Source organism: Electrona antarctica, assembly GCF_951216825.1.
Source record: "Electrona antarctica genome assembly, chromosome: 5".
Lineage (NCBI taxonomy): Eukaryota > Metazoa > Chordata > Actinopteri > Myctophiformes > Myctophidae > Electrona > Electrona antarctica.
This window is the reverse complement of record NC_136810.1, coordinates 47,484,959-47,500,698: the sequence shown is the minus strand read 5'-3', so window position 1 is coordinate 47,500,698 and position 15,740 is coordinate 47,484,959. Positions and strand designations below refer to the sequence as shown.

General features: G+C 41.3%; 1 protein-coding gene across 1 annotated transcript in view; it reads right to left on the bottom strand.

Annotated features, from left to right (window-relative positions):
* cry2 (cryptochrome circadian regulator 2) overlaps positions 1 to 15,740 on the bottom strand; it is a 41,490-nt gene that overhangs the window by 6,166 nt on the left and 19,584 nt on the right. Inside the window, exons 6-9 of the mRNA XM_079501961.1 lie at positions 2,814 to 2,954; positions 2,129 to 2,254; positions 1,383 to 1,568; positions 884 to 1,035 (exon numbers count right to left, since the gene is read on the bottom strand). Of these exons, the coding sequence (XP_079358087.1) occupies positions 884 to 1,035; positions 1,383 to 1,568; positions 2,129 to 2,254; positions 2,814 to 2,954 (605 nt within the window). The remainder of the gene's footprint in view (positions 1 to 883; positions 1,036 to 1,382; positions 1,569 to 2,128; positions 2,255 to 2,813; positions 2,955 to 15,740) is intronic.

Sequence of the window (15,740 nt, the reverse complement as noted above, 5' to 3'; positions counted from 1 at the left end):
TGGGGACAAAAAACCTTTGTTTTACATGCTTCTTTAATTCAATGCTTACTTAATTTGAAGAGCAGGAACAGCTTAGCGGGTATTGTCAGAATGCACAGTAAAGCACAAATCAGAATGACCTTTCTCAACTATATAAAGTCAGAGTTACAAGGTCACAAAGTTACAACGTCTATTCTTGCTGATGCTTGTCGCCTCCTGTTTGGTGAGTTCAGGTTACTTCCATTGGGTTACAGATACCATGAGCCAAGATGGAGGAAGAAGAGATATAATAATAATAATAATAATAATAATAATAATAATAATAATAATAATAATAATAATAATAATAATAATAATAATAATAATAATAATAATAATAATAATAATAATAATAATAGATTGTATATGATGCTGGCTGTGCAACAAATAAAGTTGACCTTGTCAGCTCTCATGTATATTATTATGACCTCCTCGACTGTCATGTTTGCTGACAGATGTTTGAGTCTGAACTGCCCTCTGGTGGATGTATTGTGGATGTATTGCCAACGTAAAGGACAGGTATTTACAGTATTTTAACAGTGATGGTAACATTGTTTGAAACTGACATATTTCCGCACGTAAACTAAACAGAGTATGCTATAAAGGGATCATGCTTAAGTCATGCTGGAAAAAGCAATTCAATTCACAGCAACAAACATCCCTCCACTTTGTAATAGCCTCTGTGCCGTGCAATATTCCTCAATAACTGCACCACTTGTCATCGATTATGCCTTACATAAACACAGCAAAAACATCTGATCACGTGAAGATATAGAAAATGGTTGACTATGCAGCGATAACTTGGCAATAACTTAGTGCACCAGGGTATATCCATAATGCAGTATACTATACAGTAGATCGCTACCTGATGAAGTCTCCCGAGGGGTCTGTGCGCCTCCCAAAGCCAACGGGACAGTAGCAGTGGAAGAACTGTTGGAAGAAGGCACTGCAAGACAGCCACATCCAACTCCCAGCATTCACACTCCAATCCGCATCCAACAGCAACTCCTCAAACACCTGCATTAAATGCACACAAGAGTCAGATAATAATGGAAGAACTGCTTCTTAATAAAAAAAGTACACAGGGCAGATATGACAAATAACTGAAATAAACCAAGAAATTACTGGCATTTTTATCCATTTTATACTTAAAATGGATTGATAAATGTAATAATAGCTGATCTACAAGCTTGTAGCAAGTAGATCTGCTATTTCTGCTTTTTTATGTTATGAACATTTTGCAACATGGACACGATTATGACCATTATGACAAATTATTTGCGATTATCTCAAATAATTGCAATTAGACGATTATGTAATAATAGTGACAACCCTGTCCATCTCATCCCCGTCCTCTCTCCTACCTTCATGCCGCTCTCCCAGCTGATCCAGAGGTCTCCCCTGGTGAGGAAGCATGCCACGGCGTGCCGTGCCAGGTGGTGGATCCAGCCCTCCTGTCGCAGTTGTGTCATGATGGCATCTATCCAGGGGAACCCGGTTCGGCCCTCTGCCCATTTAGCCAACGCCTCGGGGTTCTGGTCCCACGGAATCTGGAGAGACCACGTTAGAGATTAATTATGACTTCAACTCAATTCTAACTGGAACGCCCTACCAACAGTCATTAAGAAATGCAAATCCCTTGACTCCTTCAAAACCGCTCTCAAAGGGCACCTACGGATGGCTGCAATTCGAAACTGGCCCCCGTAAAATCTGAATCCCCCCCCACCGCCCCCCCCCCCCCCTTTTTCCCTCACTGTATATGTTTCTTTTCCCTTTTTTCCTCCATTATGATGAATTCCTGTTCTGTTCTTTGTCTATATAGAAGTGTCTATTTGTATGTCTCTAAATGTTTTGATGAATTGAACATGGTGGACCCTCTTGTAAACAAGTGTAATGCTTAATTGGGTCGTCCACTCACAGTTAACAGCCTTTGTATTGAGTTTGAAATGTACTGTAATTCTGCAAACTGTTAATAAATATTTCAATCAATCAATCAATAACTCACAACAACAATTCATATCATGGCATTACTAATAGTGGTTAGCATCAACGAGAGCGATCATGGCATTAGGCAAGTATTTTACTATGTCAGAGCCGTGATGTCACACACCTGGACACAGATGGGGTTTCCCTCCATGCGATCAAAGTTTGGGTTGTTGGTGGCAGCTGTATAGAAGAACTCCCTCCATAATAACTGACCAAATAAGGACAGTGGTGGACTGCAGCGCTTACGAAGCTAGTGGCGAGGGAGAAGACGGACAGAAAGTACAGAGAAAGTACAGAATGAAAATTATATAGAGAGAGAAAACTAGTATGCATGCTACGTAGCACATTAACAAACGCGAACCTCTACCAAAGTGTTGATCTACAAATGGAACCAAATGGAGGTGTAAGGGTCAATTTTTCTGGGTTCATTTCTACACTCTTGTACACTCACATTATGTACACGCTTCTGAGTTGAATTAACCCATTTTGGGCGGGAACCCCTTTTGGTGTTAGCATTATGTTATGCTTTAGCTATTGAAAAATAGCAGATCTACAAGCTCATAGCGTGCCACCGAGTGGCGCGCTACGAGCTTGTAGGTCTGCTATTTTTGAAAAATCGAAGAACGACTGACATAGAAACATAGCTTTTTCAGAAAACTGTCAGGATGTAGAAGACATTTTTAGAATCTGATCTCAGGTCAAAATGGGTTAAGTGTGTGTGTGTGTGTGTGTGTGTGTGTGTGTGTGTGTGTGTGTGTGTGTGTGTGTGTGTGTGCGTGTGCGTGTGCGTGTGCGTGTGTGTGTGTTACCTTCATATACAGCTCTCTGAGGTTATAGTAGAACACCCTACAGGACAGACATCCAAAGCGAATGTAGGGGCTGAGGCCTGTCGGACTGGCAAACAGGGAACACGAGTTGATCCGTGGGTGCTCAAAGTTAGCCACCCACACCTACACCGAAAGACAGGACACAAAGCAGAATATCAGTGAGAAAATCGGTATGGAATTAACCTCCCTGTAAAACACCAAATGTTTTAACAATATGTCCCATATTATAGCTTTAACAGTAGTAGCATGTTAAAGGACCACTTCACCACTTTTCAACTTCTCTTCCTATAATTGGTCCTAACTAATGTTCATGATAAAATACCACCATTTTTTCCTACTCAGTATGTGTCTCATAGGAGGGCTGTGGGCAGTTCAGAAACCCATCCACCAGTGACATCATCGATGGTGAATCCAAGCTAATAGAAGCGGCAGGCTTTCTTTTCCTGAAAAGTTGCAATGCAAAAGTTGAAGCCATCGTTCTCACGATAATAAAAATCTAAATATATTTTAAAACAAATCTTGTTTAAAAAAAAATCTGCCTAATGATGATGTCACTGGTGGACGGGTGTCCGAACTGCCCAAAGCCCTCCTATGAGACACAGACTGAGTAGGAAAAAATGGTGGTGTTTTATCATGAACATTAGTGAGGACCTATTATATGAAGATGTTGAAAAGTGGTGAAGTGGTCCTTTAAAGGTCCGCTGACATTCCTAGAATTCCTATTGCTGGTATTGTACATCACGTGGTCTGACTGAAAACAGTTTGAAACCACGCGCGACGCGCTACGGCGCTAGCAACAAGTGGCTACTAGGTCAGGCTAGCGTTTTTGACGGTACATTTAGCGTCATATTGGCTATAAATGTAATTGGAAAAAAATATTTTTTCGCTCGAATCTCTTAGTTAGAATGCAACTGAGGTTGGCGTGGGGTTTTTTAGGGGAACTGCAGCACAATCGCAAATTTCGGGCTCGAGTCCCACGTTCCCCCGGTCACCAACACCCCTGTCTGCCCGCTCTGAGACCCGCAGCCCTGCAGCGTGACTACGGACTGTCTGCTGTGGGCTCTGCCCGCTCTGACAGCTCTCATCGCCGCAGCGCCTGTCTAATGTACCGCTGTTCTCTTCCCTTCCTTTCGTCCCCTCTCAGCCACAGGACGAAATGTATACCCTCTGCAATACCGTCCTTAGTTACCACAACATTGTTCAAGGGAACTTGTGTGTTTGTTTATTCATTGTAAATAATAATCAATATCGCTATTATCGCCCTGGTTGTCCGAGCCGCTCCGCGGGTTTGAGGCAGTTTTGGCCCGGGGAGGCTGCGTTGCCTCTCGTCCCCGCAGTGAGACCTGATCATGCAGGCATACTGTAACACACACATGGGGGGGCGGGACCTCTCTCTCTCTCTCTCTCTCTCACACACACATACACATCGCATCTTGCAATGGAGGACGGACTCTGGCACCATTAGCGAAGCGTTATTTGAAGATGGGGACTTTAGTGGAGCAACCATCATTGCCCTACCAGTTTGAACCCCTGGCTTCTGGCTCAGCAGCTACGGAGGCAGTTGATGGAGCTGTCGGAGGTGTGAAGCCATGGCCGCTGATTATCGCATGGGTGACAAAGCTTGGTAAATAAACACAACTCTTCGCGTTCACAACGGCTACACTATACAGGCTAAAACATATCGATATAATCAACTTGGTAAATGAACGTCACCCCCACTTGATCTAGTAAGATTATGTTCCAACGTGGACTTTGTGAAATACTGTCCCCCAAAGAAAATGTGTGCTGTAGCCCTTACTTTTCTATGGAGAGCCAACACAAGCACAGGGGAGGCTTGTGATAACTGGCATAAGTGTTATAAGAGTTTTTATATACAAAACGTTTAGACATTTTAGTCCACTCACAGTGACTCACTCACAACATTTATACACAAAGTACACCCTGGCTTCTGTCTGGGAGATATGTGTGTTAGTGCTTTGATTCTAATTATCATTATACACCCTGAAGTGAAAGGAAATACATTTTGATTGATTGATTGAATCAATCAAAATGAAGTGAAAGGAAATAAATAAAACACAAAGGTCATGTATTGCCTTTAGACAATCAAAACCAGTTAGAAATATTACAATACAGCATTGAATGTGATATGTCACTTCATGTTGATATGACACTATCAGGAATAAAGCCAGAATTGGAGATGAGTAGCCTACCATGTTTTGTTGGAATGTAAGAATACTAGCATTATGAATTTCAGGCAAAAATACCTGCCAATTAATTTTATTACCCACCCATCTATGTTTAAATTAATTGCATTACTAAAATCTGAAGAACAAAAAGTCATCTATAAATTCGGTGCTTTTCTGAAAAATGTTCTTCCACTGTTAAAATAGTGAATCTGTGCTCCATACCATGTGATTGTGGTCGTGATAAAATGATGATGAGGAAATGAAAACATGTCAAAAAGGTTGCAGATCCATGCACTTGACTGCAGCAGGTCACCCCCATGACCTCAATGCTGTACTGTCAACATAATACATAAATGTTTTGAGTATAATAGACAAACTAATTTTGTATCATGATAGGAAATTGAAATGTAGTACTAGTATATGATGAATCTAAAAACATGTCTCTCCAAATACAGGTCATGCCGCTATTACAGGCACCTGGGATACAGCAAATTCGTCCGTTGGTGTTGGAGTTACATGGGCTGCTTTGTCCTCCCATCCTGTGTTGATTCGTGTGAGACATGAAATCCCCAATGCTCATGATTCACCATAGAGGTTTTTTGGCCCCTCTTGGCTTCCAATAACAGTTTTATAAATTACTCTTCAGTATTGTTTACTTTCAATTAATTATCTAAAAGTATTCCTGTTTTTCATTCATTGGTAGAATGTTCCCACACTAGTGAAGTTTGTAAAGGAACTACAGCTAATATTTCATGTTGTTGCTGTCCACCTACCGTAATTCCTTTATTGATTGTATGTTGGTTATCTCTGCCCTACCAAGCTTATGTAGATTATATGTTGGTGTGTTGGTTATCTGCAGCCTACCAAGCTGTGGATTCTGAACATTTATTTGATTGAATATGTATTTGTTTCCCTGACACAAAAGGGGGAAATAACTAACTAAATAAACATATCAATATCAGTATTGGCTAAATTGTTATCGGTATCAGCCAAGAATTTCTTGCATCCCTAATCAAAAATCATTATTTATTCAGAATTTGACCCAGACTACCATTTGAGATTTTAGCCTCTCAGATGACCCAAGACATAGAATATTGTCGTTGTTGGATAAAATGTTGTTCACATTTCCATGCTGTATTGATGTGTCATTGTAGGAGAGATGACAGGCAAACGTTGAGCAAAATAACAATTCTACATCATACCCATTTAGGACTGAGACCAAAACCTGTTTCTATAAAAGTGGCTTTCAAACTATTTCATGTCAAATATGTATGTAATTGACCGTGGACCCCCATCTCAAAATGTTGTTTCAGGGACCTCCCAGAAACGTTCACTGTGAATGAATATTATATTCAAAGATTGGCACTCATTTTCATGATTTTTCAAAAATGCCAGATCTACAAGCTTGTAGATCTGCTATTTTTAGTTTGTTTTATGAGCTTGTTGATCTATTCTATGCAGATCTGCTATTTTTCAATATTCTTCAAAGTATAACATAATGCACCAAACAAAGTATAACATAATGCACCAAACAGGGTTCCTGTTCTGAATCCTGAATTGTAATGCATGTGCAATAATTGTACTCTTGAGAGCATAAAATGAAACCAAATGGACCAGATCTAAAAAGGGTCCATTGGTAATGGTTACAAACTCTCCATTTAGCTGGGCCCATGGGGACAACCTGGAATCCCCTCAAGGACCACTGGTGGTCAGGGCCACTGGTTGAAAACCATTGCATTGGACTATATGACATTATAAATGCATAATTTCCGTACATGGTATTTTATTACAATAAATTAGGACTCTGGTAGAGGGGGCAGGTTGAAATGCTTGGAGTCCTTGGATCCAACATAAATAACAGAATATTCGTGAAGACGCATGAGGGAACGACCGTTCTGATGAGCTGCTCTGCCAGACATCCCTAGCACCAACGGACAAAGTTCCGGTAGGCTGTGTACCGGTACTGCCTATTGGGCAGAGAAACAGACTGTGAAACATGATTTACTGTACATGGGCTTTGATGGTACAATTTTTGTACAACTGTGATATAATGACTTGAAACGACAACCACATGCACTCTGGCCACGTTCAGGTGTTTAGACAGATATCTGGTGTTGTGTTCATGATGTGATCATGCAATGGTTCAATTATTGACATGGTTCTGTTAGTGAGTGACATGTTGCCTCAATGTAATGGTTCACTGGACCCAGGGGTGGTCGTTTAGATGGGTCCCAGGGACATATTACGAGTCCTACTTCAACAACGTTAAGAGTACAGTATTGCATCCCAGAGTCTAAGGATGTCATTTTCACTTCAAACTGCAATGATGTAAATAGCCTGCATCCTGGGCTATTTGCATCATTGCAGTTCCAAGTGAAAATGACATGGTGTATTTTATTGACATGCAGATCCATGGTTCCTTTATTGATAGGCTATATGTGAGACATGACAACAAAGGTGATATAAGTGAAAATTAAATAGTTTTGTTTGTAAGATGACTGTTAGTTCGTTCTATTGGAATAATGGCATGGTTCTGTGGCAAAATAAATAATAGCTTATGCAACAATTCTGAATCATTTACATTGTTCTGGGTTGTTCTGGTATGTTCTTAGTCAAATATGTTCAAAATTGGAATAATGGCATGGTTCTGTTGTGAAGTTACACCACATAGTTGCAATGTGATTCACATGACGTTATACATCATTGATTGATTGACATTTTTATTCAGCTTGTAGAATGGGTAGGCCTACATTTCAAGCACAAGTGAATACAACAAGAAGATGAAACCAGAAAAGCACCAAGACTGGTTTGGTTGTAATCAGGGATGAAGTTTCATCCGAGTCACATTCAACATTAGCTCTGGTCCATAGCTCTAATGCCAGCAAAGGGCATTAGGGCTATTGACCAGAGATAATTCAACATGCACTATATATACTATACACGATGCAATACTGAATATGATAAAACAGCATGGTTTCTACATGTCACACTTTACCCCCATATATTATTATTATATTGGTATTTTTTAGCCTGTGTAGCATAGGAGCAGGACGATATAGTTGGCCATGTTGTGTTTATTTACCAATCTTTGTTGCTCCACCCCGTTGATATCTTCCACGTTCGATATTGGGATGAATGATGGGGAGTCCTCAACCTGAAATGTCGCTTCGGTGCTACCGAGGCACAGATTCTGTGCGTGGGTAAAGTGCGCGGGGCATCTGAGGGTCCCTTCGTTGAGTGTTTTTTTTTTGCAAAACTAATGCTTGGAATGGATTCAGCATCATGAAAACCCCCTAGTTTGACATGTCACATGCTACATGCATGATGACATTTTTAATATTTTGCCTGCTATAGGTTGTAATTGGTATGGTCACATATTATGCCAATTATGAAAACATGTGCAAGTTAGCATCCGGCAGTTTCTACATGCTGGGGACCCATACTAAACATTTCTAACATAAAACGTTGAAGTACTCAACATGTCCGGGTTCACTTTTTGGCTACTATGCTATTTTTAGAGTGTTTATCCATGGATGTGGATATGTACAATATATATGATTTCAGAATAGGGCATTTTTAGATATTAACCCCTTCATGCTTAAAACAGCAAAATCCCATAAAATACAATATAAATAAATCAATGCAAATGCAACACATTTTCATTGCAAAATAAATGTGGAAGTGGTCATATCTCCTTTCCACCACAACCCCTTGATGAATTAACTCCTTCAGCCCTATTGTGAGCATTCTACACCAAAACATCAACAGAACATTGTGTGCATGACAAACCATATATAATCATTCATACTTATACATTATTATTACACATAATTATAAAGTGTGCATGCTGCACACTTTATAATTGCACAAATGCCATCTGGGGCAGGTTTGTATTCTTCAGGTAGATTGTTAGGGCTCAGTGGCCTGATGTGTCTTTTTCCATCCAAACTACTCTGGGTCCCATGCCGGTGGACTTGGCTTTCTCAATTTGCATCCCATCCTCAGTGAACATGGCGGTTAAGATTGGTGCCAGCTCATAGGCGAGGGCATCCTCCACATGAACCTCACAGTCACTAGACAGGAGTATGATGACCCTTGAATAGATAGCATTTAGGTCATACACTTTGAGTGTATTATTTGAATGGATTTGGCTGTTGTTGCCACCATCTTCACTTTAGATGGGATGGTCTTGTGAAATACCTTTGACCAGGACATCTTTTCTAAATCTTGAAAAATTGTGTTCCCACTCTTTATAGTAGCCTCGCAGTGGCCAGACACAAATCTGCTCAGGGCCAAGGTATTCACGGTCCCTTGCTTCAAGGTTATTCTAATAATCCATTCTGCACTGTGGCCGTACCTCATGAAGGTGAACCCTATGAACTGGTTGGTCCACCGACAATTTCATGGTGTCACATAAAAATACCTTTTAACATGTGGAAGTAGCTTTTCATGTAGTGGGGTTCCGTCTCAATGTTAAATTTAGTTGTCATTTACAACTCATGTAAAAGTTTAACTTTCACTACTAATTTGAAGGTGAGGGTCTATAGAACCATTTTGGTTCAGTGGCAACCACCCAGATAAAAAAAATTGGCCTCTAGGGGGCGTACCCCCCATTAGCAAAACATGTTCTGTTGTAACTTTTGATTGAATTATCCAATCTGAACACATGAGATATGTATGGATTCACAATCCGGAGTAGCATTTGGTACTTAGACCATATTACACATATAATACCCCCCCCCCCCCCGTATTGGTGTATATCCACAAAAATAGCAAGTAGTCCAGCATCTATGTGCAGTATTTTGATGGAATTGTGCACTTTACAATAAAAGCATGACATTTGGCACACAGTTGGAGCATGCCATAAGGAACATTGTTGACTATGGGGCCATCACAGATTTGTCCCGTGGTAACCATGGCAGCCATTTTCTAAAATGGCCGCCGCCTGCTGTTAATTTACCAATTCAGGTTCTAGACCACCTAGGATCTTGATTCTGGTGACTAATCCTACATTGTCAAGGATGAGGAATACAGTGGTACTATTTGTCCTGTGACCATGGTAGACATTTTTCATAATGGCCGCCACCTGCTGTTATTTTACCAATAACTCCACCACATGAGGTGTGGTGAGGGTCTATTTCAGGTGCAGGTTGAGTTTAGCCTGGCGCAGCCAGGTTGAGTTGCTACTGACAGGACATACAGGAGGTGGGCTTTCTGACCTTTGACTCGTCCCTTTAAGGCACAGTGTTTTTGGTGGAGACTTGCCTGATGACATCGTTGCTGCGGCAGTGGCACACTCTGGGTCTCTGGGGCATTGTATCTTGGCGGCCTCCTGTCAGTGTTTCTCCATACTTCTCAATGAGCTCTGTGTTCTGTGACATTCTGACATGATAGGGACACAGAGAACGACACTCATGCCCCATTCAGTGTCTGCACATCCTGCCTGATAGTTCTGAGGGCAGATCTTCAGGTGTTCGGTTGAGGCAGTGTCTTTCCACTGCAGCGGGAAGAAGCATTGTGCGTTCTGACCCATCGCCAAGAAGGGCATAAGTGTCGAGGGAACAGTCACCGTCGTGAAATATAACTCAAGCTACTTTGAGTAGGACCTTTTTCCCGTCAACTGGCTTGTCAAGGTACAGCACCTCGGCAGTGGTGTTCACCAGACAGCTCTCATCAGGCCTCAAGCAGGACTTCAAGGTGTTTGCCAATGCACAGGCTACATGGCCTCCTGAGATCACACTGGGCAGCTATAGGTGTGATATACCACAGCGCCAGCACCACTTCTTGGTTCGAATCCATTCTGTGATCGGTTCTGTCATGAGTCTCTAGTACACTGAAGTGTTCGTTAATCTCACATAATGGACAGTATGCATTAGCTTTCCCTGTCTCTTAGGGTGGGGTTGCAGCCTCGCACTCCGTCTTCAGAACCATGCAGAACTGTGGCATATCTGCCCATTTTCTGAGGTAACCGCTGGGTGACGTTGGATGGCAGCAGGTTTGAGTGATAATTTGAGGCGGGCAAACTCACTCGGGTCTCTGTTGGTGAAGTCGGGGATGGTAGGTCGTGGCCCCCTGTATTGCTGCTCCACTGTGTTATCTGGTGGGGGGTACAAGGGCTGGTGTTCTGGCAATGCCGGATACTGGCAGTTCAGGGGCAGAGCTGGTTGGCCAGCTGGAAGGGGGTCTGGCTAGGAGTACACTCCTGGTGTTATGACCTCACTGGGTACTGGTGACTCAGGGGCAGAGCTGGTTTTATTTGGAAGGGGGTCTGATGAGGAGTAGTACACGGAATACACCGGCTGATGTCCTGGGCTCACTTGACTCTCACATGTCAGTTTGAACACATGTACTGTACAGTACTACATCGATATTACACATTTTGATGTGCATGTTGTAAATAGTACTGTAGCACTGTATTCCTCATCCTTGAAAACCTGAATTGGAAAATGGCGGCCAGGTCACCACGGGACAACTCTGCGATGGCCCCATGTTAGCCAAAAATGTCCCTTATGGCATGATTTAACTGTGAGCCAAATGTCATCGTAAAGTGCACGATTTCCACGGGTAGAGGCTGGGCTAAGTGGGGTATTATATTCCAATATCTAACTTTAGTTCCTCACATACTGTATTGTCTCATTTGTGTGAAATATAAGAGATTTTCCAATCATATTTAATTTTTATACAATTACTCATTCATGATAACATACTGTAGGTATAGGCACTAACCTCACCATTCTAGGTTCAACAGAACAGAAGTTAGATGTAATTTGAAGTAATTTGATGTACATTGGTGGCCATTTTTATTTCTTTCCCCATATCAGCATATTCAAAACATTTGAAATCCAGTTAATTCCTCACACAGTATTGATTTGATCATCCAATATGGCCGCCCCAATATTAGTTATAATGGGGGGTGAATAGGGCAAAGTTTTAAACTGAGAGATATTTCCACGACACTTCTCAGGTTGATCAATGATATGAATACGAACATTTTTTGTATTGCAAGTTTCCATGAAATCCAATATGGCCGCCCCAATATTAGTTATAATGGGGGGTGAATAGGGGAAAAATTTAAACTGAGAGATATTTCCACGAAACTTCTCAGGTTGATCAATGATATGAATACAAACATTTTTTGTATTGCAAGTTTCCATGAAATCCAATATGGCCGCCCCAATATTAGTTATAATGGGGGGTGAATAGGGCACAATTTTAAACTGAGAGATATTTCCACGAAACTTCTCAGGTTGATCAATGATATGAATACGAACATTTTTTGTATTGCAAGTTTCCATGAAATCCAATATGGCCGCCCCAATATTAGTTATAATGGGGGGTGAATAGGGCACAATTTTAAACTGAGAGATATTTCCACGAAACTTCTCAGGTTGATCAATGATATGAATACGAACATTTTTTGTATTGCAAGTTTCCATGAAATCCAATATGGCCGCCACAATATGGCCGCCACAATATTAGTACCAAGAAAATAGGTTTTGGCTCTAACTTCTGAACCAGATGAGCTAGAAATGCAAACTTGGTGTCTATTTCATGGTTTCTGACCATGAGAGACTCAATGGAATACCTATTTTTATTATTGGGTGTGTCTGGACCCAATGGTCTGGTGGCTACCCTGGTGGTCTGGTGGCTACCCGAAATAGTGCTTTACCATGATTTCTACCATGATTGTTGACTGTTTTGGCAAACACAAGCAATATTAGTCCATTGGCTAAGAAGGGACATATATGCTTGAGCTTGCATATTGTCAAAATGGCTGCAAACATGAAAAAGAAAAGAGACTTCCTGTCAGATTTTGGATACCTGCATTTGCCATAACATCAAAAGTTGTCCACCAGAAATATCTATGACCCAATAGAATCAAAAAGGGGTGGTTTGCCCCCCTGGGTAATAGGATCTTACAGGAATTGTAATGTGTACAATTTTGCCCTATTCACCCCCCATAGGGGCTAATATTGGGGCGGCCATATTGGACGTTCGCCCAAAACTTGACCGGGTTGTCCATATAGGTTGTGATCCTACTGGGTCATAGATATTATTTCTGGTGGACAACTTTGTATGTTATGACAAATGCAGGTCAACCCCCTTTGCCCCCTGGGTAGTAAATGGGATATGTGTATGTACTGCAGATTCAGCATTGTTGCATAATATTTATTTTGCCACAGAACCATGCCATTATTCCAATAGAATGAACTAACAGTCATCTTACAAACCAAACTATGTAATTAGTGTGGTTGCAACCAGACTATTGTAATTGTAACACTTTTTAGTGTTATTGTTATTGTTATTGGTAACATTTATTTATCGTCACCTTATTAAACTAATTGCCTAAGTCATTTTTTCAAGGTTTTCAGGAAACACAAAAAACTGTGCCAAATGTAGAATATATTATATTTCTTAATTATTTAAATTCCAAAAAATATGAAAAAATATGACTATTGACATACAAATAAAGTTGTATGTCAATCATGTAACATGTAAGGATAAAATGACTTAGGCCAATATCTGAACATGCCATTTATGGCAATTATAAACCTTATTTAGGCCAAATTACTTACTGCAGTAAGTGACTTAGGCAAAATGTTTTTATTCCAATTATTTTTAATAGACCATGGTTTAGGGTCAGCCACAGAGTGTTTAAAATTATATCAGAGCACAAAGACATTTGATACTGAAGGGGAGTGAATGGGAGTGAATGGGACTGAATGGGAGTGAATGGGACTGAATGAGAGGTACTGTTACTATGGGACTGATACTATGGGAGTGAATGGGACTGAATGGGAGGGAATGGGAGTGAATGGGAGGTAGTTACTATGGGAGTGAATGGGAGGTACTGTTACTATGGGACTGATACTATGGGAGTGAATGGGAGTGAATGGGAGTGAATGGGAGTGAATGGGACTGAATGGGACTGAATGGGAGGTAGTTACTATGGGAGTGAATGGGAGGTACTGTTACTATGGGACTGATACTATGGGAGTGAATGGGACTGAATGGGAGTGAATGGGAGGTAGTTACTATGGGAGTGAATGGGAGGTACTGTTACTATGGGACTGATACTATGGGAGTGAATGGGAGTGAATGGGAGTGAATGGGAGGTAATGTTACTATGGGACTGAATGGGAGTGAATGGGATTTAATGGGACTGAATGGGAGTGAATGGGAGTGAACGGGAGTGAATGGGAGTGAATGGGAGTGAATGGGAGGTACTGTTACTATGGGACTGATACTATGGGAGTGAATGGGACTGAATGGGAGTGAATGGGATGAATGGGAGTGACAGTCCCATAGTAACAGTACCTCCCATTCACTCCCACTCACTCCCATTCACTCCCATTCACTCCTCATACACTCCTATTCAGTCCCATTCACTCCCATTCAGTCCCATAGTAACAGTACCTCCAATTCACTCCCATTCACTCCCATTCAGTCCCATAGTAACAGTACCCCCCATTCACTCCCATTCACTCCCATTGTATCAGTCCCATAGTAACAGTACCTCCCATTCACTCCCATTCACTCCCATAGTATCAGTCCCATAGTAACAGTACCTCCCATTCACTCCCATTCAGTCCCATTCACTCCCATAGTATCAGTCCCATAGTAACAGTTCCTCCCATTCACTCCCATTCAGTCCCATTCACTCCCATAGTATCAGTCCCATAGTAACATTACCTCCCATTCACTCCCATTCAGTCCCATAGTATCAGTCCCATAGTACAGTACCTCCCATTCACTCCCATTCACTCCCATAGTATCAGTCCCATAGTAACAGTACCTCCCATTCACTCCCATTAAGTCCCATTCAGTCCCATTTTGAAAGGTGTGTTAAAATGGCCTAAGTCACATTTTATTATGACTTAGGCAAAATAAAATGGCCTAAGTCTCACTCTTGACATAGGCCATTTTTTTAATAGGGTGTAACAGGGAGGCCTTTTACGTTAGGGGGCGATTTTACCAGAGGTGGCCAGCATCACCAGGAGTTGATTTAGGCCAAAAACTCATTTTCGGCAAAAAATGACTTAGGCCATTAGTTTAATAAGGTGACGTTATTGTATATTAGGCCTATAAACTTTATTGTGTCACGCTACTCCTCCCAGTTTTTGCCGCACCCACTCATATGTCAAAACGACCGGCTTCATCGGGAATCGTGTGCTATCTCCTTGCTAAGACATTAATTAGTTAGTGAATTAATTTTCCCCATTCACGTGAATGGGAAATGCGAAACTCACATTCACGTATTTTTTCCTCTGAGACCGGACAGGATGCAGGCTATTTGCATCATTGCAGTTTGAAGTGAAAATTACATCCTTAGATTCTGGGATGGAATACTGTACTCAGTAGGCCTACTGTACTCTAACGTCGTTGAAGTAGGACTCCTGGGACCCATCTAAATGACCATCCCTGGGTCCAGGGACCCATTACATGGGAGCAACATAAAAATAGCAGATCTACATAGAATAGATCAACAAGTTCATAAAAAATAACAAACTAAAAATAGCAGATCTACAAGCTCATACACAGAGTGCACAGAGTAACGATCTAAGCTTGTAGATCTGGCATTTTTGAGAAATCGTGAAATGAGTGCCAATCTTTGAATATAATATTCATTCACAGCGAACGTTTCTGGGAGGTCCATGAAACAACATTTTAAGATTGGGGTCCACGGCCAATTACATACATATTTTGGGGTCCTTGACATGAA